This window comes from Panthera leo, chromosome B3, assembly GCF_018350215.1.
Source record: "Panthera leo isolate Ple1 chromosome B3, P.leo_Ple1_pat1.1, whole genome shotgun sequence".
In the NCBI taxonomy this organism is placed as follows: domain Eukaryota; kingdom Metazoa; phylum Chordata; class Mammalia; order Carnivora; family Felidae; genus Panthera; species Panthera leo.
In genome coordinates, this window is record NC_056684.1 from 42,042,241 (window position 1) to 42,068,584 (window position 26,344).

Below are 26,344 nucleotides of genomic sequence, written 5' to 3' on the forward strand. Positions count from 1 at the left end.
TGGGTTGTCTTTAGGACCACCACTCTTACTATAAATGAGAATTTATAAATGGGAAGATTCTTAGAATAACTAGACCTGCCAGGATCCCAAACCTGGACAGCTGGCCTCGTTCCCCTGAAAGCCCTAGGCAAACAGTAAACAGTCAAAATGGATGATGGAGAGAAAGGAGTGCCAAATGGTTTTGCCTCCAACTTGGGGAGGGACCACTCTTTGTACCCAGGTAATAACTGCATATTCATGCAGCATCCATTAGAAAGTGTCCGAGCTTGCACGATTCGTATGTTAGGAGTGGTTTTCCCATGGTAGCTGTTGTTTTATTTGTTTTATTTTATCTTTTTCCAGATAAAAAGTAACACCACTGAAACGATCTTTTAATTGCTACTTCTGTTTGATGGAAAAATTATTAAAGATGATCGTGCTTTCAAAACAAGTCATGTGAGTGTTTACTTAGGAAGCACAGACAAAAAAGATAATGGAATGCTTTCAAATATCTCGATCAGATACATTCGCTGCTGTGATAGGAATCCTCTATGTAACTGACGAGAGTGTGACAAGACCTCCTGTTCTACACGGTCGGGAGTCACCTGGGAACACGGGCGGGTTGAGTTCCCCGCACACCTTTGCTTTTCACACTCTTTACATCTCCGGGACTGGCAGCCACTAGTGGCAGATGAGCTCAAAGCCCCCACTTCAGCCTTACAGAAAATGTCCTATCTGTTCCTACTGCTCCCTGAACACCTGGCTGTCCCTTCCCATCCACTCAGCTAATCAGTACAGCGTGCTGGCCAACAGCAAGATTACAGAAAGAATTAAGAAAATCCCATCAGTTTTAACCAATGGGTTTCCCCTCAAGGCCCTTTTAAACTGGGTTTGTTTTTTTTTTCCGTTATTTATAATAACTTGTCATCTCTTTTCCATGACAGTTTGTCATTTTGATCCAATAACTTTAACTGCAGTCAAAACCCAAACGCTGTCCTCTAGCTGCGTGAAGGTGGCAGCATCTTGCACACCCTCGAAACTGATCTGTTCTCAGTGGACAAGGATCCCAGGGACAGGCTCCACGTTATAACTCTGGAAGCTGGGACTCCAACACTGTGTTTCCCTCTCCTGTGTCATCACTTTGCTGCTGTCACTATGCATTCACTGCAAGCAACTTGGAGATGGCTTCTAGACATAACAGGGGAAACTTTCCTGACCAACCTGTTCAAACCACTGGCTCGCCACCTGTGTGGGGCATTGCTTACACACATACTCAAATGTGCTCTTAAAAGAGCACTTCTCTGCTCCAAAAGACTGAGCTGTTGGCACAATGGTTCTCTTTCCAGAAAGCAGTGCTCAGTCTTCTGTTGAGACAGATCAGAATGAACTCACAAACTGCACAGGCGCTTCCATGAGGAGGAGGTCAAAGCCAACCAAAGGCGGCTTGCTGCATGCCAGAAAAAAATGTTTCATAATCCCAAACTTCCTGTTGCACCCAATTAGGCCATGGAATTACTTTCTGTCAGCTTATTCTAAATATTATCAACTTCGACTGACCAGTTAACCTATTACAGGAAATGTGACAGACAGAGTGCACACTATCTTTATTAGATACATTTAGTCCTGAGGTTTCTATAAACCCAGTGACTCACCATCCCTACAGTTAGTATGGCTGATTTGGTTTATATGTTTTGATACTATGGGCAGAAGGGAAATTTACAGAGAGTTGATCTGTGTTTAAATATTTGCTAGAAAATAGATTATGAAAATTACTAATTTCTAAATTGAAGATCAGGATGAAATGTAAATCTATGTGTGTGGGGGTTATAATGCTTTTAGCCCATGTCACAAACATGGCCTGGAACCTTCCATTTTTTTTTTCCACTGAGCATATCCCTTAAGGATTCATTACTGACAAAACTAAACTATACATAATATCTCAAGCTCTTACGAAAACATCCACAATTATGATTTGTTTCTACAGCAAACAAAAGAATCTAGCGACACTGATACAGGTCTTAAACGCTACAAGAAAAAACGGAAAGATAACATTATGAAATGGAATGAGCACCCCGTCTTCTAAATCTGCTTGTGAGTTTAACATATGCTTTCCTGTTGCCTTATAAACTATATTAGGAACCCCCGGAGACAGGGCAAGACACTGTAGGAATATGTTTGATATATAGTTGGATTAAATAACAACCTAATATATCAAACATATCACACAGAGGCCTGCAGAAAAGGCATCCAGGTTTGACTGAGCTCGAGAAAAGGCAGAGTACTGCAGGCTACGGCTGCAGGGGGTGGTCACCACTGCCGCAAGTCCATTACCTCTCTGTGGAGCACAATCTGTCTGTAAGTGTGGAAACGACACCATTAGCAACATTGTAGGTACACGCACCAGCCTCAATACCATCCGACCTTCTCTCCTTTTGCTTTGATACAATCTTCCCAAGAAAACAGTGGATCCAACAGTGCCAATTGGTTATTTGTGTTTGGCAGATCCCAGGCAAAAAGAGGTGCTGAGATTTTAAGGGCCTGAGCGGGGAAAAGGTGCCAGGAATCATCTTCATAAACCATGGAGCATTCTACTTTTAAAACAGGCGACCTGAGAATGCGGTGAGCAAAACAATTCAAACAAACAAAAAAAATAAAACATTGCCCATCCCTGATACTATTCCTCTAAGCAGTGTAAATGCTCTCCCGTTACAAAAGGAAAGCATTATTTGCTCTCTACTAAGGGCTTGTGTGTTCGTGTGTAGTTACAGGGATGGGAATGCGAGAGCAAATGCTTATTCACAGTATCTTGGGGATGACTTATTTTTTTTTCAGTTATGGAAGGGGATGGAGAGAACCAATGAACCACAAAAGACTGGCTGCTTTTGGTGTCAGACTGGGAATTAAAAAAAAAAAAATGTTTATTTTCACAGAGTGTGTGTGAGTGCAGGGAGGGGCAGAGAGACAGGGAGAGAGAGAACCCCAAGCAGACTCCCCACTGACAGGGCAGAGCCCGATGCGGGGCTCAATCTCACGAACCACGAGATCAAGATGACCTGGGCTGAAATCAAGAGTCGGACGCTTCACTGACTGATAAACTGGGGAAATGCATTCCTTTATAAAGGTAAGGAAGATATCTGATTTTATGCAGTTATTACCACATAGCAGATGGTTTTGTTCCTAGACAGGCACAAAAACCCTGGTTTGGGTTGAAGATTTCTTTAAAAGAATTTTATCGATAATATAATCCATGTGTCAGGAGCCTCTGGCCAATGGGTGGCGTAAGACTTCACATCATTGTGAGACACTCAGAAAGTACTGAGCACCCTTCCTAACAGGAAGAGGGGAGCGGCCTAAGGTAGGCGTCCCTAAGGAAGAGACTCAGGTCAACAGTTATGTCCACTTTGACCTTGACCGAAGGATTCCTTGGCTCTCAGTAAAGAGCCACACTGTAAATACAAAAGCTAGATGACCCCAGAGCAGTGCAGGGAGCACCCACACATCCACCTCTGCAGCCATCACTTATTTTTTAAGTGCTCTTATTTTTAAAACACTGTTTTACAAAATTTTAAAACCCAGGCACTCCCTGAATTCCACTGTCATTCTTGTACATTCCCCGCCTGTCTCCTTTGTATGTAAGTGTTGTTTACAGAGTTATACCGAGCACATAATTCTGCATCCTGTTTTTTTGTTGTTTTGTGTTTTTACTTTACGTTTATGCCATGAGCAGAATCCTCTGCACACCGAACAGTCCTACCAACATTATTCTCAACAGCTGTGTACTTCTTCTCCAAGGAGACACTCAGGTCACGTCTAACTTCTTCTTACTACAAACAAGGCTACAGGCAACAGCCCCGACCGCTTCCCCTCCCCCAGGTTTCTTTCTCTCTGGATTTCCTCCTTTGCACAGGAAGTGGCAGTAACAGGTCAGAGGGTACAGGCAAACCAAAAAGCTTCCCTGTGGAGCTGCCCCAGCCTCTGACATTGGCTAAACCCAGAAAACTGGTATGAACTGACTGTGTCATCCATAGCGCACATACAATGCTTCCAGATCAGTCGAGGCCACCTGACTCTGGCAAGGTATTTTGCCTTTGATTCTCCATGGACAGGTGTTGCTTTGTGGGCACATTGCAAGGACCCGACGAGCCAACGCCTGTAAAGCACTGCTTAGCACATACTTGGTACTCAATCAGTGTGAATTTTTTATTTTCTTTTTGCTAAGGCCATCAGCTCATGGGTCTATGGAAAAATTATTCTTTCAGGCATTCTCCTAGGAAGTAGTAAATAAAAGTCTCTGAAGCATCTTTTTGGTTACTGCCTATTCAGTTAGGCACTGTATTCTTAAGTTATCTCATTTAACTGTTATAACAACAATGCTATGGGGTAGGGCCTCTAATTGCTGGTTTTTTTTCAGATCAAGAATCACGAGGTATATCAATGGCTGGACAGAGGGCAATTAGGACTCAGAGACAGAGCACAGAGGGACCTTACAAAAGGACAAAAGGAGAGGGATTGAAACAGGAGCTCTTAGAATCTGGGGAGGTGCTAATGTTACATGAGCACCAGGCTAATTCTCCAGAACAGTGTCAACTGACATGACTTCAGCAATAGCAGACGCAAGCTCTCCAGGAGAGGCTACTTGTGCTAAATCAGATGAGGAAAAGGAAAGACAAATTACACACAAAGCCTCCAAATCTTAGTCAACAGTTGCTTGCTTCTTAGTTGAATGCACATTTTCCATTTGCAATTAACCTGATTTATCAAGCACAAATAAAGACAAGGCCAGAAAGTGGGAGTTGCCCCTATATACACACCCAGTTCTTAAACTTGTTGAGAACACCTTGGACAATCTCAGACCTCTTAAGACCCTTAGGTTAGAGGCTAGTAGAGAGAACCCTGGTAACCCCCAAATCAGAAAGCCATAACTCCTAAATTACATCTTGATGAGAGATTTACAGAAATGCCTTCACCAACTATCAGCAACTATCAGGAGACTGGTTCTAAGAATTTAATGGTTTTAAGAAGGTTCCCAAGCTCAATACATTCACTTACATGCTCACGTCTGTTTTACATGCAGCATTAACCTGGGTGCTGCTTTTGAGTGGTTTGGTGTATTTCAGTGCTCAGACTCCATCTTCTGGTTTTATAAAAATGGTAGAGTTTTAGGCATACCTAATCTGGGGGATCCAGCTTTTTCTGAGGGGAAAAACCATATTTTACCTCCTAAGGTTTTTGGGTCCTTGGAAGAGAAGTGAGGTGATAGGGACTTGCTTGAATACAAAGAAAAAGAGGCCTCCTCTGATTCCACCGTCTTCTGGGAGAAGACAGCCATGGGAGGTAGAGTGAAAGGTAACTGCTTCTGGACAGGACTGGGCTTTGCCCCTAGACAGCACTAGCTCACCATCCTTTTATGTATAATTGTCCATTCTATGGCCCCATCTTAGAGTAAGTCCTTAAATGTCTGTTTCTCTTTAACATCTTAAGTTTTACATTTTTAAAAATGTTTTTATTTATTTTTCACAGAGAGACTGAGCATGAACGGGCAAGGGGCAGAGAGAGAGGGAAACACAGAATCCGGAGCAGGCTCCAGGCTCTGAGCTGTCAGCACAGGGCCCAATGCGGGACTTGAACCCACAAACCGTGAGATCATGACCTGAGACGAAGTCAGATGCTTAACCAACCGAGCCACCCAGGCTCCCCTTAACGACTTAAGTTTTAAACATTTATCTAGATGACCAACACAGATGGAGAAAGCATACCAGCCCACCAGTCTCCAGCATATACTGAGGAACTCTGTTACTAGGTCCACTTTGAGTTCCACATTACCCTTTATTGATTTGAAGAAAAGGAGAGACCTAGCATTGCTATTTGCACTGCATTGTGGAAAACAGAAAATTTGAGGGTGACAACGTCCCCTTCAGTAACAGGGACTTCCCATAGTAAGCATCTAACACCTGCTTTCTATATAATGGAACTAAATTCAGATCCTAAGTGCCCTGGATTCTTCCTTTGGATGCCCAAAGGTATTTTTCTGGGTGGTTAACCTGAAGGATCAACCCATGGGTTTTTTTCCATGCCCTGTAAAAAAGTGCTGGGCAGGTAGAGCAGGTCTGCCACTTGCCAGTCTAACCACGGGGAAGGAGACAGGCTCCCTGTGGGCACACCTAGCTTCACTTCACAGCCATCCACAGGAAGACCTATTGACATCGGACAAGCAGCCACACATGGACACTCACTTTCGGTTTGGCTCTTGGCTTCAGTTGCTCTAACTTCTTAGCAGCAGCCTCAATGGATGCCGCAGCCCCCAGTAATTCTGTTTCCGCGATGACAGTTGGGTCTTCCGGATCCACCCACTCTGTTCCTAAAATCAGTCCAAAGAGGGTCATTCTTGGTAGCTATGACAGCAGGGCTCTGGCTTCATTACCAACCATATCTGGATTTACGCGCAAGGAGGCTCCGTCAGCCTACTAGTTGCACCGTCCTAAGGGATCTTCTCTCCAGCTCTCACCGAGATCAGCTGGGCGAAGGGGAGCTCCTATCTGATCCTGTCGCTTGTGTAAGTCAGTTGTGTATACAGCCCTACCGCGGGAGCACTCATCGATGCAGTGTCAAAAATCAAGATCTCATGGTTCAAGGCCAGCTCGAGCCTTACTCTGACTTCTTTCTTAAAGCTCATGAACGCAAGTAACCATTTTCAAGATACTTGAGACTATGCGGACCACACAGATTTGTCATCCTCTTCTCTTGGGGACTCATGGAGAACCACCAATCACCTCAACTCAGACAAAGGGAACCTGGTAAGAAAACCTTGCTCTGGTGAGGTGACTGCTTCTAATGTGACCACAAGGGGGTGTGCAAACAATGTACACAGATGGTATCATTTCCTAGACATGGACTGTATGATTTGAATGAGGATATTCTGATGAAGGCAAATGGAGATAAAAATAAAGGGCGATACCCTTAAGAGAAGTGAGCTGCTCTAGGTGGATTATACAATTTAAGTGGAAGTACTTAATCAAAGGACTGGAAAAGAGCCTTGCTCGAGGAGGATATTACTTTGAAATTCTAACTCTATTCTCATTTGCTAAAAAAAACAAACCAAAAAACCCAACAAAAAAAACCCCCTACTGTATTCCTTCTGACTGCGTTCACCAAGAAAGGGCCTGTGTTGGCTGCAGGGTTTCTTTGCTCAGTTCACGGCCGCTGAGTGGTGTCCCACGAGATGACACGAGAGAATCCAGCCTACCTTTCATGGCTTCTGCTGCCTGGATGAGCTCAGTCACAGCACCAGCGACGCGCTTGGAGAAAGCAGCCAGCTGGTGCTTGAGTTCCGGGCTGGGTTTCTGAAGAATCTGAGGATGAAGAATAAGTCAAATGCATAAGAAAGATGGTAGCCGTTGTGACAGAAAGCACACTGTTACTGGTGAACCGAGTTGGACAACCTGGTTTGAAGTTGCAACTCTGCCACCCAAGTGACTTCAGAAACTCGGGGGAAAACACTTAAGGCTCACTGGCCTTCAGTTTCCTGTGAGAAATGAAAAGTTGGGAATTATGAGTTTTTCTAAGGTCCCTCTGGACACATTTCTGTAAGATCATAAGTGTGATGAAGTCCTTATTTGTCCTTTATTTGCCCTTTCTTTTGTACATAAACCAAACATATGCACACGAAAATTACGCACAGTTTAGGAACATTCCGAGTGAACGTGAAAGCCTGAGGTTACAGGTCAGATGGTACTTGTGACAAAACAAATGTGGGACCAGAAGAAATATGTGACTCCGGTGGGGTCTCAGAGACAAAGTCCCAAGAGAGCACAACCTTCTGATCAGAGGGCAAGCTCTCCTGCGAGAGATTCTGAGGATTTTCCTTTTTTTTTTGGAACTAGCTCAAAGGTTTTTTTAAGTTTCTTTTTTGCCTTTTGGTTTTTGATGGTGTTAAAGAAGATATTGGCTATCCAACACCCAATCCAATTTATAGGATATCCTGTGTGAGGATTTCTTCTCCAATTCACTCAAGAATGGGATGAGATCTTCACCATAAATTTACATTCTGACTTAAATCACCCTGCTCCTGCCTAACTCTGAAATTCCTCTTCTAACATTCTTTTTCTGCATTTCTTTCTCATGCTTTCCAGTGCTACTCTTCAGATTAAGAAATGCTCAAACCTTCAGGAGGAAAGCACAACTGCTGCCTCTCTGTGGATAATTTTGAAGCCTCGAGCCAGGGATAAACATCGCTTTGGAACTGGACAAACTTGTGTTCACACCTGGCTTCCTTTGTGCCTGGTTTTGGATGCTGGGCAGATTAATGAACCCCTCAGAACCTGTTTTCTCCTCTGTAAAGCTGGGATAATGCCTGTTCCTCAGGATTGGCATAAAGATCAAAAGGAGTAACACATAAGAAACACCCTGCACAATGCCTCCAACACGGCAGGTGTTCGTTAAATGTTAATTCCCTTCTTGGTGTCCCATACTCATTCTTAGGAGTCTGGAAAAGAAGTCTTTTGGACCCCAGAGATAAAAGAAAACTGTAAGTCTGGTTAAAAAAAATCTGGGTTTGGGGGAGTTAGTGGGATTATACTTTGACCAGCACTGGCCGCACCAGTGTGTAGAAGACATTGTATTATATGCCTGAGCTGATTAGTCAAAGGTCTTTGAGCATCACTTTACATGCATCCATCACCATCCTCCTTCCTTTGACAATCTTTAAAATTTATTTTCTATTTGCTACTGTTCCATGAATTGAGTTACTCTGCTCTTATTTTCTCACCCTAGGACTTATGCATATCACTATGCAGATACTAAGAACTCAGTACAGGGGCATCTGGCTGGCTCAGTTGGTAAAGCATGTGACTCTTGATTTGGGAGTTGTGGGTTCAAGCCCTATGTTGGGTGTAGAGATTACTTAAAGAAAATTTTTAGGAAAAGAAAAGAACTCAGTACAATTCTGAGAATGAGTGGACAAATGAATGGATGGGTAAAAACAGAGCAACATACCATTGGGACAAGTCCTAATATGATAGCTTCATGGACCAGTTCTAAAACACTAGAACCATGGAGAGGTGGGGGGAGGAAGTTAAGTGTCTTTTATTTTCTAATACAGCCAGGGGTAGGCAGTTTAGTTAAGTATAGGTTCTAGAGTCAATTTACCTATGTAACCCTGGTCTAGTTACTTTTCTTCTAAGCCTCAGTGTAAGTAAATTGCCTAGTAAATAGGCATAGCAACAGTCCTTTTGTTACCGACTTGTGGTAAGACTGCATAAATTAATATGTAATTTGATACAATATATATTCCCATCAGGGCTATTGATAGAATTGGACTGAAGTACAGCTTGGGCACCAGGGTTTCTAAAAGTCCCCCATGTGATTCTCATATATAGCCAAAGTTGTAAACCATTGCCCTAGACTCAAATGGTACCATTTGGCACCACTTAATCAAAGGCCTGTACTATTTTTTTCCCCCCTGAAACAATACATGTTGTAAGTTCACCAGGTGAATAATGGTTATGGCTCAGGGTTTGAAAAGCTAAGTGGTCCATAGCCTTGTTCGTTGGTTAAGTTGGTTTATCCATGGTGGTCAACACAACAAGAATAAGCAAAGAATTAAAAGTATGATGGGGAGATTCACAGTAAATGATGGAAGATTGAACATTCTCTACCTAAGATCAAGAATATGGTAAGGATGTTTGATCTCACATCCTTATCAGTATTGTACTAACATTCCTGGACAGTGCAATAAGGCAAGAAAAATAAGTAAATGGTACAGAGATGGAAGAGAAGAAGTAAAAGAATCTTTCTTTATAAATAATGTGAATATCTATATAGAAAATTCTGAGGCATATGTAAACAAAAGCTTCTAGAATAAGTGAGTATAGCAAGGTAACAGGCTATAAGGTCAATATACAAGTATCAATTATATTTTTAGGTTCAACAGCAATAAAAAAATAAGAATTTTTAAAAAGCAGTATCATCTATAGCACCATAAAAATTATGAAATACCTAGTGCTAAATGCAACAACACATGTGCAAGACCTGAATCCTAAAAATTATAAACATTGTTGAAATTATTAAAGGAGACCTAAATAAATGGAGATATATGCCATGTTGACGGATTAGAACACTCTTAAAATGTCAATTACCCTCAAATCTCCCCCACAATCCCAGTCAAAACCCCCAAAGCTTTTTTTTTTAGATATTTACATGATGATATGAAATGCAAAGCACATAGAAGAGCTAAAACTATTTTGAAAAAGAACCAAGTTGAAAGTCTTCAACTACCAGATTTTAACATTCATATAAAGTAGTAGTAATCGGGGTGCCTGGGTGGCGCAGTCGGTTGGGCGTCTGACTTCGGCCAGGTCACGATCTCGCGGTCCATGAGTTCGAGCCCCGCGTCAGGCTCTGGGCTGATGGCTCAGAGCCTGGAGCCTGTTTCCGATTCTGTGTCTCCCTCTCTCTCTGCCCCTCCCCCGTTCATGCTCTGTCTCTCTCTGTCCCAAAAATAAAATAAAAATGTTAAAAAAAAAAAAATAAAGTAGTAGTAATCAAGACATCATGATATTGGTACTTGGACATATAGATCAATGGAGCAGAAAAGAGTCCAGAACTAGATTTCACATATATAGTCAACTGATTGCCATTAAGTATGCTCAGATGCCTTTAATTCAATTGGGACAGAATAATTCTTTTCAACAAATGATGATGGAACAATTGGATAGCCATACGTAGGAGTATGAACCCTGGCCCTTTCCCCACATCTAAACCTAAATATAAGAATTAAAACTATACAGAAGCAAACCAAAGAAAATAATCTTAGTGCTCTCAGATTTGGTAAGGATTCTCTGAGGACAAAATATAAACTAGGCTTGAAAACTTTAAAAATCATGAACTTGGAAGTTTATGTTTTATAACTTTAAAAACATTATGCTAATTTAAAGAAGCAGTCACAAAAGACCATATACTGTGTGATTCCATTTATATGAGAAGTCCAGAATAGGCAAATATACAGAGGCAGAAAGAGATTAGTGTTTGTCTAGGTCTTAGAATTGGAGTGAGGGCAATGAACAACTGCTTAAGGGTATGAGGTTTCTTTTTTGGGGTGATGCAAATATTCTAATATTTTGTGATAGGTGCACAGCTCTGTAAAGACAGGAAAAAACAATTAATTTAATGCCTGAAATGGGAAAATTCTGTCATACGCCAATTATACCTCAATAAGGCTGCTCAAAAGAGAATCAATCAGGCATGCAAATTAAAGAACAGGAAGCTGGTGAGAGGTAGCAGAGCATGGCACCCCGAAATAACCTCTTTGGTATACGGATTGTTTTGGGCTAATTATTGTGAGAAATAGACACGGGAGAAGCTCTGAAAACAGAGTAGAAGTTACTCTTTTGAAAGAGAAATTTACAGTGACAAAGCAAATCTTCCTCTGTTTAGAGTGTCTCCCTCTCCCTGCCTGAAGAGAAGGTTGACTCTTTATCATGAGAGAATTTATCAGAGGAGAAGGCACAGATTTAAATCTGCATAATCTCCTGGCAACCTCCAGGAGGTTTTTCCTGGCAACCTCCCATCACCTGTCCCAAACCAATTACACACCTTTTTTTTCACTGAACTGAACATGGGTATTTAAACCAGTGGTTTCGGCCACCTATGTAGTTACTCATTTTTCCCCTGGATATCTGCTATGCATCCATGAGGTACACAATGTATTTGTTTTTCTCTTGTTAATCTGCCTCACTACACAGGGTCTCAGGCAAGAACTCTGAAGTGTAGAGAGAAAATTATTTTTTCTTCCCTTATACCAGGGTAGAATCCTAAAAATAATTTGCAAACATAACTGATGCAAACAAACATTCAATTCATCTTATGTGTTTAATTATTTGAGATATAAGATCTATTTTGGCTTTACTTTTCTATTTTTTCAAGTTTTATCTGAGCTTTTTGTTTCCTTAACTCTCTGCAGCATTGTTATTTTCTTTTTTAATAACACACATTTCCATCTCTCTCCAGACGTTGTTATGAAAACAACAAGGCAAACCACACCCTAAGAGAAAGGATTAAAAAAAATTTCACAATTTGTATCTAGAAAATGTAAAAAATTCTCAAAATTCCATAATAAGACAAACCCAATGAAAAACAGCCAAAAACATCTGAATAAGGACTTCACCAAGAAAGACATACAGAGGGCAAACAGGTGCATTAAAAAAGATACTCAACAACGTACATTAAAACCACAGTGAGATACCACTGCACACCCACTGGAATGACTAAAATTGAAAAGACAGACCATTTCAAGTGTTGACAAGGGTGTGGAGCAACTGAAACTCTCCTCCTCCGCTGGAGGAAATGTAAAATAGTATAACTACTATAAAAAAGTTTCCCAAGAAAGGAAAAAAAATGCATACCCTATTTTATAAGTATTCCACATCCAGGTATTTATCTGAGAGAAATGAACAAATTTAGGCTCAGAGATTTATACAGAGAATGGTCTTGGCAGTTTTATTAGTAATCAGAAGCTAGAAACAACTTAAATATTTGTCTCTTCACCTAATGATGGACAAGTATGACAGACCCATTTGATGGAATACTACTTAGCAATAAAGGGGGACAAATTATTGTTATACATAACAACATGGCTAGAATTAAAATATTGATGCTGAGTGAAAGAACCAAAACAAAGAAAAGTATGTGCTATATATCCCGTTTACATAAAAGTCTAGAAAGTATAAACAGATCTATAATAACAAAAAGACCAGCAGTGGCCTAGAAATTCTGAGGAGTAATGGATACATTCGTTATTTTGATTGTGGTGATGCTTTCAAGGATATATTCACATATCAGTACTCAAAATGCACACTTTAACTATCTGTTTATTGTATGTTAGTTATGGTTCAATAAAGCTGGAAAAAAAGTTAGGGGTGTGGTGGGCAAATTCACTTACATCATCAAAGTGGAGTGATTAAAGACTTCTGTCTTTAAAAAGAAGAGCCTGGAGGGTGAGAGAGAGAGAGCCACTCCTTCATATACTCTGGCTCTGAGAAATTACAAGTCCTATGGTAAAGTATCCTATTCAGACAAGGCAGGAGGAAAGGAGTTCTATTTTTATTCTCCCATTAAGTCAACATGATTTCTAATAGCAGACAAGAGACGGAACCAAATTAAAGCTCTGCTAGTGGAAGCGAGGGTAATTTTAAGGCTGTCAAAGATCTCACATTGTGGTTTAGCAGCAATATTGAACTGTGGTTGCTACAGAGGCAATGTGGCTGCCTCTTGCAGTACAAACCTACTATGACAAACCAGCAGAGAGCAAATGCAGGAGGCCAACAGTGCTCACATGGGCGTGTCTAAAGCTTCACAGAGCAGCTCCCTGGACAGCAGGGACAGGGCTCTGCCTAAACTGGATCCCATTATTTGTTAATTGCTAACTAGATTCTCCAAAGGAAAGGATTCCCCAAGCAGGGGTTCTTGATTTGGAGTTTCTAAATTCCCAAAGAATCCAGCTGGGCATTTGGGTCTGGGGACCCTCTTAACAGTTTAAGGAACAATTTTGTGCGTGTAATGTGCTGCGGTTTCTCTGATGCTGGTAGTGGGAGGCAGGAGATGGACTTTCAGCTCCAAGAGGTCTAAGAATGCTAAAATCATGATAGTTATTTGTGCCTAGAGAAAAAAGGAGAATGGGATTGATAACGGATAAAAAATTATTGATATATATTTTTTAAAGTAGGGATCTAAACCCAATAGGACAAAGCATTAACAAAGTTAGTTAATTATAGAGGGTGGGCACATGGATGTTGATATGATTTTCTGTATTTTTAAGCTCTTTCAAAAGTAAAAAACTGAAATATACAAACCAGCCATTAAAGTTAAGAATCCTTGGCCCTAACATATTTAAATCGAACAAGACTGAAGCAGCATAACTTTCCCCACATTTTGATGCGCCTTAATTTAAGAAAAGCAGCAGCTCACTAAAGAAGCTCCCTGACCAGCTGAAAGTGACCTCAGTTTATTTCTGTAAATCGCTGGACACTGTCTCCAAACCTTTATTTCTACTTCTTTCTCTTTTTGTAAAAATTAGACAATTATCTGGCCTTTCTTCAGCTTTCAGGAATCTTACTAGTTCTCTTTCAACAATTAAAACAAGACGTCAACTTTACAAGAGATCCAAGGGGACTGTCTCAAGATCTCCTGTTACAGTTTTTAAAATTTATTTGTATTTTTTAAATTGTTTTTAAGTTTAATTATTTTGAGAGAGACAGAGCACAAGCAGGGGAGGAGCAGAGATGGACAGAGAAGAATCCGAAGCAGGCACCGTGCTGTCAGCACAGAGTCTGAGGCGGGGCTTGATCCCACAAACCATGAGATCGTGACCTGAGCCAAAATCAAGAGTTGGACGCTTAAGTGACTGAGCCATCCAGGCGCCCCATCTCCTGTTACAGTTTTAAGTTAACTTTCTTTTCAGAATGGAGATGCTGTAGCCATCCCATGAAGACCAGAAACAAAGAGGAGAACAGAATGCTGTGTGTTCATGTGAAAATCTCTAGTTTTTTAACTGTTTCTTTATTCATCACCCTCAAGGAGCCAATTTAGTATCTGACATGAATGCTAACTTCCCTGTTTGTGTGTCTCCATTTTCCTTATTCCTTGCTGGGTTCTCCACCAGCACTGGCCTCAGTCTTGTGGCTCCTGGGCCTCTCACTGGTGTATAATCTTCCACACTTTGGCCTGGTGTTAGTCCAGATTTCTTCTCAGTCTGCTTTGGAGGAAGAATTAGGGCTAACGATATGAGAGATGAACTTATTCTCAGCTGCAGGCCCAAGAAAACTACAAATGTCCACAGCAGACGTGAAAGTACGCTGTCATAGGACTTCTGCAATTTTCAGTTATGAACTGCTATTTTTCCTATGTTTATGATAATCCCCGGGGAAGCCTTGCTCTCTTGCTGTGTTTTTATTAGAAAATAACCTTCAAAGATTATGTCCAGCTTTCCAAAGAGACAAACATAAATATATGGACAAATAAAGGTATGATGCTAATTCATTCACATTTCCCTCAAGTCGGAACCATCAGTACCTGTCATGAGGAGGCAGAAACATCCTTGCAAAAGATGAGACAAGTTCTGCATGTTTTATACCATTTTTAACGCCATTCAGGCTTTCTTTCTATTAATGATTTCTTTTTAGCACTAGCTACCTTCACAAAATATACCCCAAAACAGCTCTGGGGAAACAAGACGTTTCTACTTCCACCATGATTCTGGGTCACAATGAAGGCCATATAGAAAGATGAAGAGAAACTCAGATGGCAGGCTTTTAACAGTCACCTCGACCATCCAACTTGACAACACATAAGGCTTAAGAGTCTCGTTTCTCTAATAAATACAAGGAAGAACTCGTAACAGAAAACCCATCAACTAATATGAGCAGCCACAAGAGAAGCATAATCTACTGCAAAGTGCAATCGCTCTTGCCTGGGCCCAGAAAAAGAAGGGAGTGGATGCTCCTGTTCTTGCTAAGCTCTGCCCTCCATAGTTAATCTCCCAAATCACACATGATGTGGGGTTTCCATGCACCAAGTGCCCTTCTTCCTCTTCCAGAAAAACCTGATGATTATCATTAGGCCCGATGCCTGATAGAGTAATTAAACGGCCATAAAACTGGGGTCTCTGAATGTGTGGACTGGGAATGGCTACTACAGCTTCCCTAATGTTCATGGAGGCATTGGACCTCTTGGCCTTTTCTCGGGCAAAGAGGCCAATGATCCACCCACCCCCTAGAGGCCTTGTCTTCTTTTGCTCACCCAAACAAGATGCACACGGAGAGAAGAGGTCAGAGACAGGGGGGTGGGTATCCCTTTGGTAGATGTGACATCTGGCTCCCAGATATTGGCAAAGGGTCTAAAGTTGGCTTGAGGTGGGAGGGGACCCTCTGAGGGTTCCATTTTTCTTCCCCGCTTGGGAAAATTTCTCAAGTGCTGGCCCCTGCCCCTCCTCATGAAGGCAAAACTCCTCTCCCAGGTATAAGCTGTCTTGTTGCTGCAGAGCACGACAGGAGACCTTCAGTCCATTAAACACCTTAAAGGCTGTTGCCTCCTTTTTATCCAGGTTGTGGCTCTGTCAGGGACACAGCTGGAGGTAGATGCCTCTGCAGTGACATTCCTGGTACATGGCTCACCACGAGCAAAGCCGGAGAGCACCAGCCTGAGGGCAGTGTGCCTGAGGCCTGGACCTACAGGCGTGAGGTAAATGATCAGCCCTGCACAGATACAGGCACAGGTGCTACAAGGCATAGGGTTTGCTCAATAAATGGAGCTAGAGAGGGGTGCCTGGGTGGCTCAGTCGGTTGGGCATCTGACTTTGGCTTGGGTCACAATTTCACGGTTCATGGATTCGAGCCCTGCGTCGGGCTCTGTGCTGACAACTCAGAGCCTGGAGCCTGCTTTGGATTCTGTGTCTCCCTGTCTCTCTGCCCTTCCCGTGCTCATGCTCTGTCTCTGCCTCAAAAATAACCAAACATTAAAAAAAAAAAAAAAAAAAAAAAAAAAAAAAGAGAAAAAAAGAAATGGAGCTGGGGAAAAGGGGCAAAATGAGGATCCCTCATTTAAATGAATATGAAAATCCCAGTATTTTCTTCCCTCCCAATAAATGATTAAGAGGAAAAAAAAAAAAGTCTGAGACAGAAAGCAATATGGGAAATGGGCACCCTGTGGGTGGATTTCGATGAGGTATAAAGCACACGTGAGCTGAGCCCCGAAGCCCAATCTTCCTGACATTCTCATGGATTCCTGACACTGTTTACCATCCGAGGAAACTCAAGTCTGGACAAAGCAGTAGTCATGCGGCTATTTATGTGGCACAGCTGGGAATCGAATGCAAAGATTCTAAACCTAAGCCTAACACTGCTTCTGCTGCAACTCCTAATTTTCTTTTTTTTTAATTTTTTTTTTTTTTAACGTTTATTTATTTTTGAGACAGGGAGAGACAGCATGAACGGGGGAGGGTCAGAGAGAGAGGGAGACACAGAATCCAAAACAGGCTCCGGGCTCTGAGCTGTCAGCACGGAGCCCGACGCGGGGCTCGAACTCACGGACGGTGAGATCATGACCTGAGCCAAAGTCGGATGCCCAACCGACTGAGCCACCCAGGCGCCCCTGCAACTCCTAATTTTCTGATAGAACAAGGTTCTAAGTGACTAAGACTATATGATTTCACCGAGAAAAAAATGCCTTTTGGAAGCCTTCCTGGCTTCATTCTGAATACCCTGAATTTCCTGCTAATACGCGTGCTCCAGACTGAACACTTTAACTCTGTTCTAACGCAGAAAGTTAGTTTGGCGGCAGAGGCTTGTGCCTTGTGAACAGGGACTGGCCAACGTGTTTTCTTGGCCCACATGCGATGATACACTGTTTTCTAGTCACCGGAGTTCAGGGCTTTTGGAACACAATGTTAGTAACCCCAGACTGCCTCCACTCACAGAAGATACACTTTCACACAGACCACACTTAACCTGGGTGAAGAATGAAAGTAATGCTCCCTCCCTAAGAGACCTAACATGTTTAACATCAGGAGGTAATTTAATTTCAAGGTGGCAGTGAAGTGCTGGAATGAGCACGGGCCTGGAAGTAGTAAGAATTGGGATTCGGTTCCAGGACTGTCCTAGTAGCTAGGCGACCTCAAGCAAGGGGCCGAACTTCTCGGGATCCTTCCTTTGCCTTGCTAGCCTCATATATTAGCGCCAGGACAAAATGAAAAATCTCAGGGCTCCACAAATGAAAGGCTTACAGTTGTCTGTGGCCTGGTGGTGATCTTTTTTTTGTTTTTGTTTGTTTGTTTTGTTTTTAAGGTTTGGGAATCGTCAATTCTCTTCGGAGGCTGTGTCTGACTCCTGGACAAATTATCTCAGGGCCTGCGGCAGACCTCCCCATGGCGGGTTTTGACAGAGAGAGACACATAGCAAATACATTTCTCGGTTGCTCAGAGTTTGGCCCTTAGGATCTGTGGGGAACCTAAGTCGGTATAAGCCTGAGGCTCCCATGTAGACAGTCCCTATAAGCCATGACCACTGTCCCCACCTCCCCTTCTGGCATTTTCCCTACCAGCCTTCTGTCTCAGCTCCAGGTGGGCACTCTAGGCTGACAGGAAGGTCATCAGAGGAAGGGAGGCATCATTCTCAGTGGGGCCTGAGTACTCATTCAAGGACAAGAGGCTGGTAGGTCACCTGCAGCACTGGTGAAATTTCTCCTTAACTTGTCGTGGAGGCCAGGGTGGCTCTTTCTGGAGCTTTCCCTGTCCTCGCAGGATGGACTGGGGTCTTCCTAACAGGACCTCCCAACGTTGTTTCAGTGGTGGCTTTGCCTGTCCCACCCTCTGGCATGCTATTCTTGCCTCTTTGGTGCCAAGAGAGATCCTGGCTCCCCTGGATGCTAACTGCAGCTTCTTCTAGAGCCTTCTTTCATCTCGATGTGCTGAAGCAGTGTGATGCTGGGCACTTTCTAGCTCCATCCACCCCCAGCCTCCCAAGTGGAGCCCGCACAGTGCTCTACGAGGTACTTTCCTGAGGAAAGGATGGTCTGCATCTGAACAAGCTCTTCCCCAGTCCTGGCCCGGCCCACGCCCCTCCTCACCACCAAGACGTGCTCGAGAAGGTCCAGGTAGCCAAGGGTGCACTCCGTCCCATACCGCAAGGCTCTCGTGCGCACCTCCTCGCTGACATCAGGGTGAAAGGATGCTTGCTGGGGAGAGAAAGGAATGTGGACATCTTAAACAGGAAGAGCCAGCTGGTGAGTGGACCAAGGAGTAAGGGGGGGAGGGGAAGGCACCTGCCTAGCAGTGCTGACCAGCCCTGCACCCCAGAGGGAGGAGACCTTGATTCTGGAATTCCCTCTGCCTTGCCCTCAGCGACCTCCCTGAGAAGCCTTCCGTGACTCCCTGGATAGAGAAGGTGGCCTGCCTCCGTGTTCTCCTGTTAACCTCACACCTGTGTCCACAGCAGGTTCTCTCACCGCATTTTGTGTCTTGCCTTTTTTAGTGCCCTGGAGCCAGACAGAAGCACCTGAGTCCTATCCCTCCTCCCATCCTTTCTCCCTGTCCCCTTCTATTGCATTGTAAGAAATTCCACATGCACTAAGAAGCCCAGGAAAGGGTCATGATTAGGGCTTACAGCAGGACATGTGCTGCCTGTCCCAGGGTGTGCCTGCCTTTCTCCAGCAGCATGGGGGGGGGGGTGGCGGTTCCAGAAGCCCCTCTCTGTTCACAGGCTGATCACACTCAGGCCCTCACTACGTGGCCTGACCATGCTGCACTCACAATGTCTCCTCTGGCTCTTGGGAAACTTCAGATGGTAAGCTCCCCACTACCCTCAGAGGGGCTGTAAATAACTCATCTCACATTATGCACGGTGAGATAAGCAAACAAGGACGTATGGTTAATACAGCACCCTGTGCTTTTTTTCTTGCACTTGTGACCTGTTGGCTTCATTCAATCCTGATATAACAGATGACATGCCCATTCACAGGGTTACCAGGTTAATCATAGTTAACTGTATTTTTGAAGAAACAATAAAAAAAATTTTAATGTTAATTTGAGAAACGCCATTTTTTATTTGCGAAATCTGGCAACCCTGCCCAGCCTTTCTTCCTTCTAAAGCCTTACCCTGGAAAGAACTTGGGGCTTACAAGAACACATTCAAAACTGCAAATACATCGCAAACCAGGACACGTATGTATCACACATTAGGATAAAAAGTCAAAGCGGTGGGGGATAGTGACTAGCCTTCACGTTTGTTCCACTCAAGCCTTTCCGTCTAGGATTGGGGGATGCTGGTGGGAACACCTGTGGGTGCTCCCCTCACCTGCTCCCCCAATACACCCCAGAAAGAGTGGGGATAATCTGAGTGGCCAGGATCTATCATTACTGAGCTCAGTTTTGCCCACCTGAGGACTAACGGGCCGTGCCTTTAACCACTGCCCTGTGTCTCCAAGTGTGAGAATGGAGCCCATGTCGTGGGGAGGACACAGGCTATGACGCTACCTCTGGTATGCAGTGTGTCAGACCCCAATTTAGAGTTGTACGGGGACTGAGGGTGGGTGCTCTTGTCCACTGCTGGTGGCTCTAACCAGGCACAACTCTTTGGGAGAGCAATCTGGCACGAATTAAAATGCCAGACCATCTGACTAATTCCACTCCCGGGAGACGTGCCTAAGGAAATTATTCAAAGCATGGAAAAAAACAGGTATGCCCAAAGATGTTCCTGGCGGTACGGTTTATGCATTATTTAAAAATGCAGACAACTGAAATTTCTGGTAAGAGGGTAAAATTATATCCATTGACAGAGTATTTGTGGTCATTAAAGAGTCAGTTATAAGGACTCAGAGCACTAGAGACCAGAGCCATATGACATTAGCTGTAATAGTTGATTGTATTGTATATAGTGCAGACGTACGCACATGTAAGTAAGACGAGAAACAGACACAAGAATTAACTCAGGGTGTGGGGCAGCCCTTGTCGCCACCTGAACATTTAGTGTAATCCTCCTTTTCTGATAAAATGAGCCAGGATGTAGCTTCCTGCACTTCCCTTTTTGCCCCAGCCACCCTGCTCGGCCCCAAAGGCAGTGCTCCAACATGCCAAGTTGGCCTTCTGGCTGGATATAAGGGCTTCTTCTTGATCCACTGCTTGGCCTCCCTGGTTTTCTAAATACTCCTTATTGCACGTCCTTTCTGGCAAGCGGCCTCATTTCCTTGCTGCACTAAGTCTGCTAAATAAGTGCTCTCCTAACAGCAGTCTCAGAGCTCAGCACTGACACTTGTCATCCAAGTCTGGCTTTGAGGTATAAAGCTCCGGCTGTTATTTTCTCCTGCAAAGTCAGGGTGGCCTGATCCGGGGGCAGGAAGACAGAGAGGAGCAGAGGCTGTGCAAATGGCACCTGTCTTTATCCTCCTCCCCTGAGAACAGGGGTATGTGTTTCAGAAAGGGACTTGACAATCGAGCCGCCTTCCCTTTCCCCCTTAATCTATTTCCCCTTCTCATTTCTGGTCTATAACACGGAGACAAAGCACTTGTCACTCATCAACCTTAGCGTCCTTAAGAGAGGAAATAGCTGTGTGACCATGGTCATTCCCCTTAAACTCCCCAAGCCTGTTTAATCATCCATCAACTTGGGGTAATCCCTGGTGCCCTTCCCCTCCAGGATCCAATGACAGAATATGCATCCCAGCCTTCCCTGCATGTCATGGTGGCATTCAGACCTTACCTTGCTAGAAAAGTGCTATTTTCTGATTGAGGCCATAACCCCTCTGGAAAGTTGTCACTTCTGACAGGGCAGATTCCATTAAGTACATCATAACTGCAAATACTTACGGCTTTAGGAGAGTCTAAATCCCTGGCACAGCACACGTGGTCCCCCATGAAAGCGGTCCTACCACCTTCTACTGTCTTCTCCTCCCCCAACCCCCCCACACTGTCTCCCGTGCCTGGTCCTCACACACCCATTCCTTCAGGCTGGATGCCTCACCGTCCCTCTCCCCAGTCACCTCTCACCCATCCTACCTGCTCTGAGGAAACCCTGAGAAGCCATCATTGGACCTGGCACCAGCTCTCCCACAACTGACTTCCCCACAAAGAACGGCCCTGTCTCCTCAGACCCCAAGCTGCAACAGCTGCTTTTTCAACTTCTGTGACTCATCCCCAACCCGCTCACCATGGTGGGGGGTTATCAATCAATCTGAGCAGAAGCCAGAGTCTCTGGGACCCAGCTGTCCCCAGAAGGGTGAAGGTCTGGTGTGGGGTGCTCAAGGGGGGTGGTGGGAGGGCTCTTATGACTCACTTTCTTAATAGATTAAAAAAAATAATAAAGTAAAGCTTTTAATGGTCAGGTCCCACCAGCGCCCTCACCGAGGATGGGTTCAGGGCAGCTACCCTGCTTGTCTAGCCAAGGATCACGAGAGTTTCTGCAAGATGTCTGGCACAGATAGTGAAAAAGGCTGTTCCCCAACATTCTGTCTTGTTCCTCTGACTCACTTCCTCCCCCAGTCATGGTAGAACCTCTCCTGGCCCAGAATGCTGACCTGCAGAGGCTGGAAAGGGGGGCAGGTACAAGTGGGATGTGTTTTTTGTTCAGAGGGTCAGGAGCCTCTTCACCTCTGTCAGAGCAGGCATCCTGCCTACTTGGCAAGAACAGAGAGGAAAAGTGGGAGGGTGAGTTAGCAGGCCGACTCCATCCCCTCTCAAACACAAAACTACCCTGGAGAGTCATTTCCCGTGGGCTCTTCAGCACGCATTTCATCACCGAGTTTGAGGTACTGAGCTGCTCCCTTCTGCACACGGCCGGCCCCTCCCTGGCACCAGACTAAACCAAATAGTCGTGACAGGGCATCATCCGGCCACCCAAAACAACGCCAAGGCCTTTACCTTACAAGCCGTCAGCATATCTGACACGGCTTTCCGGCTCAGGTTGGCGGTGGCAATCACATCCTCCTGTCTGCATGAGTTCCCAGCGGCCACGGCTTTGGCTGTTGCCATGGTGATGCCTTTCGTCATCCTTATCGATTCTTCAGGTGATGATGTCTTTTCAGGCACCTCTTTTGACTGGAACACCTGGAAGTTGGAAATACAACAGGTGAAAAAAAAAATGAAAGAAAAAAGACAAAGACAAAAATAATTGGTTCTTCTCTGACCAGGATGCTGCTCACGGTCTGAAAACTGAGCCAGCAACAGGAAGAAACTGTCAAATGGCAGGAAATTAGAAATTTGAGTAATACTATTCTTGCTTTCAAGATGCTAGCACGGATAAGTCTTGCACACCTGTACTCGGCATTCAAGGGAACCATATGGTGAGGGAGACAGGTCTACAGCATTAACCTGTTCGCCTGCGGAAACAGACCCTCGGTATTTGTAAACTCTCCGGGGGAAGGTGGTGGTGTGGCTTCCCAGTTCTTGCCCCCCTCCCTGCTGGGGCTTCGGCAGCTCCCGGAAATTCTGCAGTTCTGATGCTGGTTCCTAGGCAGGACGGACCTGGACGCATCCCTGTGAACTCCCCTTTCTTTCTTTAAGAGGGTGTGGGGTTGGGGGAAATGAAGCATTCAGTTTCTTCTATTCTTAGCTTGTCTTACAAATATAACTGCATAATTGTGTGGAGGCGTTTGTGTCGAGGGCGCCACAGTGACACTGTGAATTATTTAAAACCACACACACGCGCACACACACACACACCACTCTTTAGAGAAGCTGAAATAATTAACCGTGCTGAGTGAATATCCCACTTTAAAATTCCACCTGTCAGTCAAGCCAGCCATTTCTGCTTCAAGCCCATCTGTCTTGTCTCTCTAACATGAGTGATTGGTGCCAGGGGCTGTATGTTGCATGTGCATCTGTCCCCACACATGAGTACTCCTAAACCAGTTGGGGTTGCTCTGTCCTCAGCCCCAGGCAACCACCTTTCAGCCAGGTAGTTTTCCCTGAGGCAAAGGGGAGAACCCAGCCAGCATCCTTGCAGCCTGTTAACCAGCACCAAACATCACCAGCCCCCTAAAAATAGGCAGGTGCAATTAAGCTACCCAGGACCATGCCTGAACGCTCAAGGGGAACGAATACCACATGTATGGAACCCTTTGCATTAATGTGGCCCTTTGGCACATGCTCCTTTGGAAACTTCCCACGTCCGTGGACACACACAACCTGTCAATTCCAAACCACGTTGGCAGACTTCGGTTGACCGTGGGTAATGTCCCAGGAATGCTCCCAGTTTCAAATCTCTTCCATTGCCCCCATTAGCCCCACCCACACCTATCAGAATACAGACCCGGACTTTTGATAGGAAACATACAGCCCACAGAGGCAGGTGAGCGTCAGGAGGCAGTGCTTAACGACACCACCTGCAATTTTCAGTTTTTTCTTTGTGCAAGAACCTGGTTTAACACCAAGCAAGACCGGCTTAATTAAAAACAGGACAAGAGAACCCGAGGCTCAATCACCAACAAAACATAACAGAATTGCTGCTTTATACTGCTGATCCGCAGGGGCCTTCGGCCTTCCCAGGTGACTCTCTAAAGACGCAGAGTAGCTGGAAGCAAAAGCAGGTCCCCTGCTTCCTGCACAGAGAAACCGAATCTGTGATCAGACCTCCAGTTAGAAAGAAATCTGTTTGAAACCCTCATTTTCAGCATATTTCTATTTCTAGGGATTAGGGTGAGTCAATCCACAGCCATCACAGGATCAAAAGAACAGGAGAGAATATCCATATCACAGGAACACCGGGACACCCTCACTATACAATGCGGGAACACGGCAAGAAAGAACACGCGGTCAATTTCTTGAGATCAGAGGGACCACGCACAGAAAGATGCTGAATTTTACAGGCAAGTATCTCAGGTAAAGGCATTCGGGTTTTTCTAACAGGGCACCTCACCCTCTAAAATCCGCATGTGGGCAGACGTGTGAAGCTGATGCTAACCGCACTGGGAATCAAGAGGTGCTGGGTGGGCCTACACGCCACACACATCATTTAAGCTCAAGGTAACAGCCAACACCCGTACCGAGTTTTCCCTTTGCCGGCAATCTTCTGTAATGCTTTAGTTTCAGTTCCAGTTTTAGTGGAACTAAACCTGAACAGTCCTAAGTGACACATTTGAATTGACTTCTTAATTACAAATTGATTGTAGACAAACGCTGACAAGGTCAGTTACGCCCGGGGCCTCAATTATGCAAAGCTGCTGGCAGGCAGGTGAGTGGGCCTCCTGGGCTCAGGTGCCCCAGGTAAAACCTCTTTATGCTACAAATCACTGAGATGTCTTGGAGGTGGGCGGGGTGTCAGCTCTTGCACGTGGATGCCCAAGGGAGGTGACTGCTGGCTCCTTACCGTGAGCTCCTGTTTCATGTATTCGATTGTGGCCTCGAGTGCCCGTGTGCCCCGGGTGGCCTCGTCCTCCACTGCCTTTACAGTCTTGAGGAGGGAGGTGACATTGGTCACCATCACCTGCATAGGAAGGAGAGGCCGAGAGAAAATGAGGAGCACCCTGAGGTCTACTCCCCGCTCCTTTTAGTTCTGGCTCTGATGCCAGGAGGACAAAACGCTGCTAAGCAAGGAAGGCACTCAGATGCATATGTTCCCATTATTCTTGGGTGTGCTTCTCTCATTCTGCACCGCCCGCCACGCCTGTCCCTGCTTGGCACCCCGCTCTACCTTGGCGGCCCCCTTGAGCTGGTACATGGAGGGGTCATCGGCAGGCTTGCTGGCGGCCCCCTTGGTAGCACCTATCAGATCTGAAAGGGCCTTGGCCACGTCTTTGATGGCATTGATCAACACCACCTGAAAGAAAGCAGACAGCCCAGGTGAGCAGCCCCAGCGGTCCCCTGCGGGCAAGACCAAGAGCACACAGCCCGAGGGCCAGGTGCGGGCATCCGGAGGCCAGTCTCTATCTCGGCAGCTCCACAGCCTGCAGCAAGGCAGACTCCCCAGGAGCCACCCCTGAAGATGCTGACACAGGAGTCTCCCCGAGAGAGGCTGACGCTTAGCCGGAAGACAGACCCCACACACACCCAGCACGTTCGGACACCTCTCAGCCGGCAGTTGTGATGACAAGTTGCCTAGGAAAGGAGGCGACCAGCTAAGCAGACGCCTGAGAGGCAACGCTACTCACCCGCACCCTGAACTGGTAACCCCAAACATGGAGAACAAAACGCAAGCCTCACACCCTGGCCTGCAAGGCGTCCATGGCATCCTGCCTGCGTCTCCAGCTTTGGTTCGTAGGATTCTGTGACTCACTCAACATGCTACGGGGATACGGGTCTATCTTCCCCAGGACAGATCCCCCTCGTTCCTCCTTCAGGGCCTCTCCTCTTGCTCTCCTCATTACTCACATCTCAGCTTACACGTCGGGCCCTTCGAGACCTTTCCTGACCACTCCCCATTCCCCACCCCCCACCTGAAATTCCATCAGTGCGGCCTTATTTACAGCAGGTACCAGTACGTGGAATTATTGTCTTCTTCCCCCACTTGGATGTGAGCTCCAGGCGGGCCAGCCTGGACTTGTGTGTGTTGTGTTTTGCGCTCGGAACGGGGCCTGGCCTGTAGCAGGCACTCAGTAAATACTCACGGAATGACTGCATGGATAGGTGTGCACCCTAATGACACCGGACAGCATGTGCTATCTTCCCTCTCGTGACTCAACAGAGAACACAGGCCACCTTTACAGTGTGTGTGTTGGACCTGGGGTCTGAAGCACCAGCCATACTTGGGAAAGACGTGACACTGAATGCGTAACACGAGTCTTCTTAGCTCCTGCTGCTGTAATCGCGACAACTTCCCTTTACTTGAGGGCAGTGTTCCAAGTGCTGAGCCATGTGCGCTACCCATGCCCTCACTTAATCCTCACCCCTGCT

General features: G+C 45.2%; 1 protein-coding gene across 3 annotated transcripts in view; it reads right to left on the minus strand.

Annotated features, from left to right (window-relative positions):
- Positions 1 to 26,344, minus strand: part of TLN2 (talin 2) — a 435,350-nt gene that overhangs the window by 13,456 nt on the left and 395,550 nt on the right. For all 3 annotated transcript variants that reach the window (XM_042941831.1, XM_042941832.1, XM_042941833.1), the window contains 6 exons: positions 25,146 to 25,271; positions 24,822 to 24,938; positions 22,376 to 22,561; positions 18,592 to 18,699; positions 7,223 to 7,328; positions 6,213 to 6,337 (listed from right to left, as the gene is read on the minus strand). In XM_042941831.1, coding sequence (XP_042797765.1) covers positions 6,213 to 6,337; positions 7,223 to 7,328; positions 18,592 to 18,699; positions 22,376 to 22,561; positions 24,822 to 24,938; positions 25,146 to 25,271 — 768 coding nt within the window. The remainder of the gene's footprint in view (positions 1 to 6,212; positions 6,338 to 7,222; positions 7,329 to 18,591; positions 18,700 to 22,375; positions 22,562 to 24,821; positions 24,939 to 25,145; positions 25,272 to 26,344) is intronic.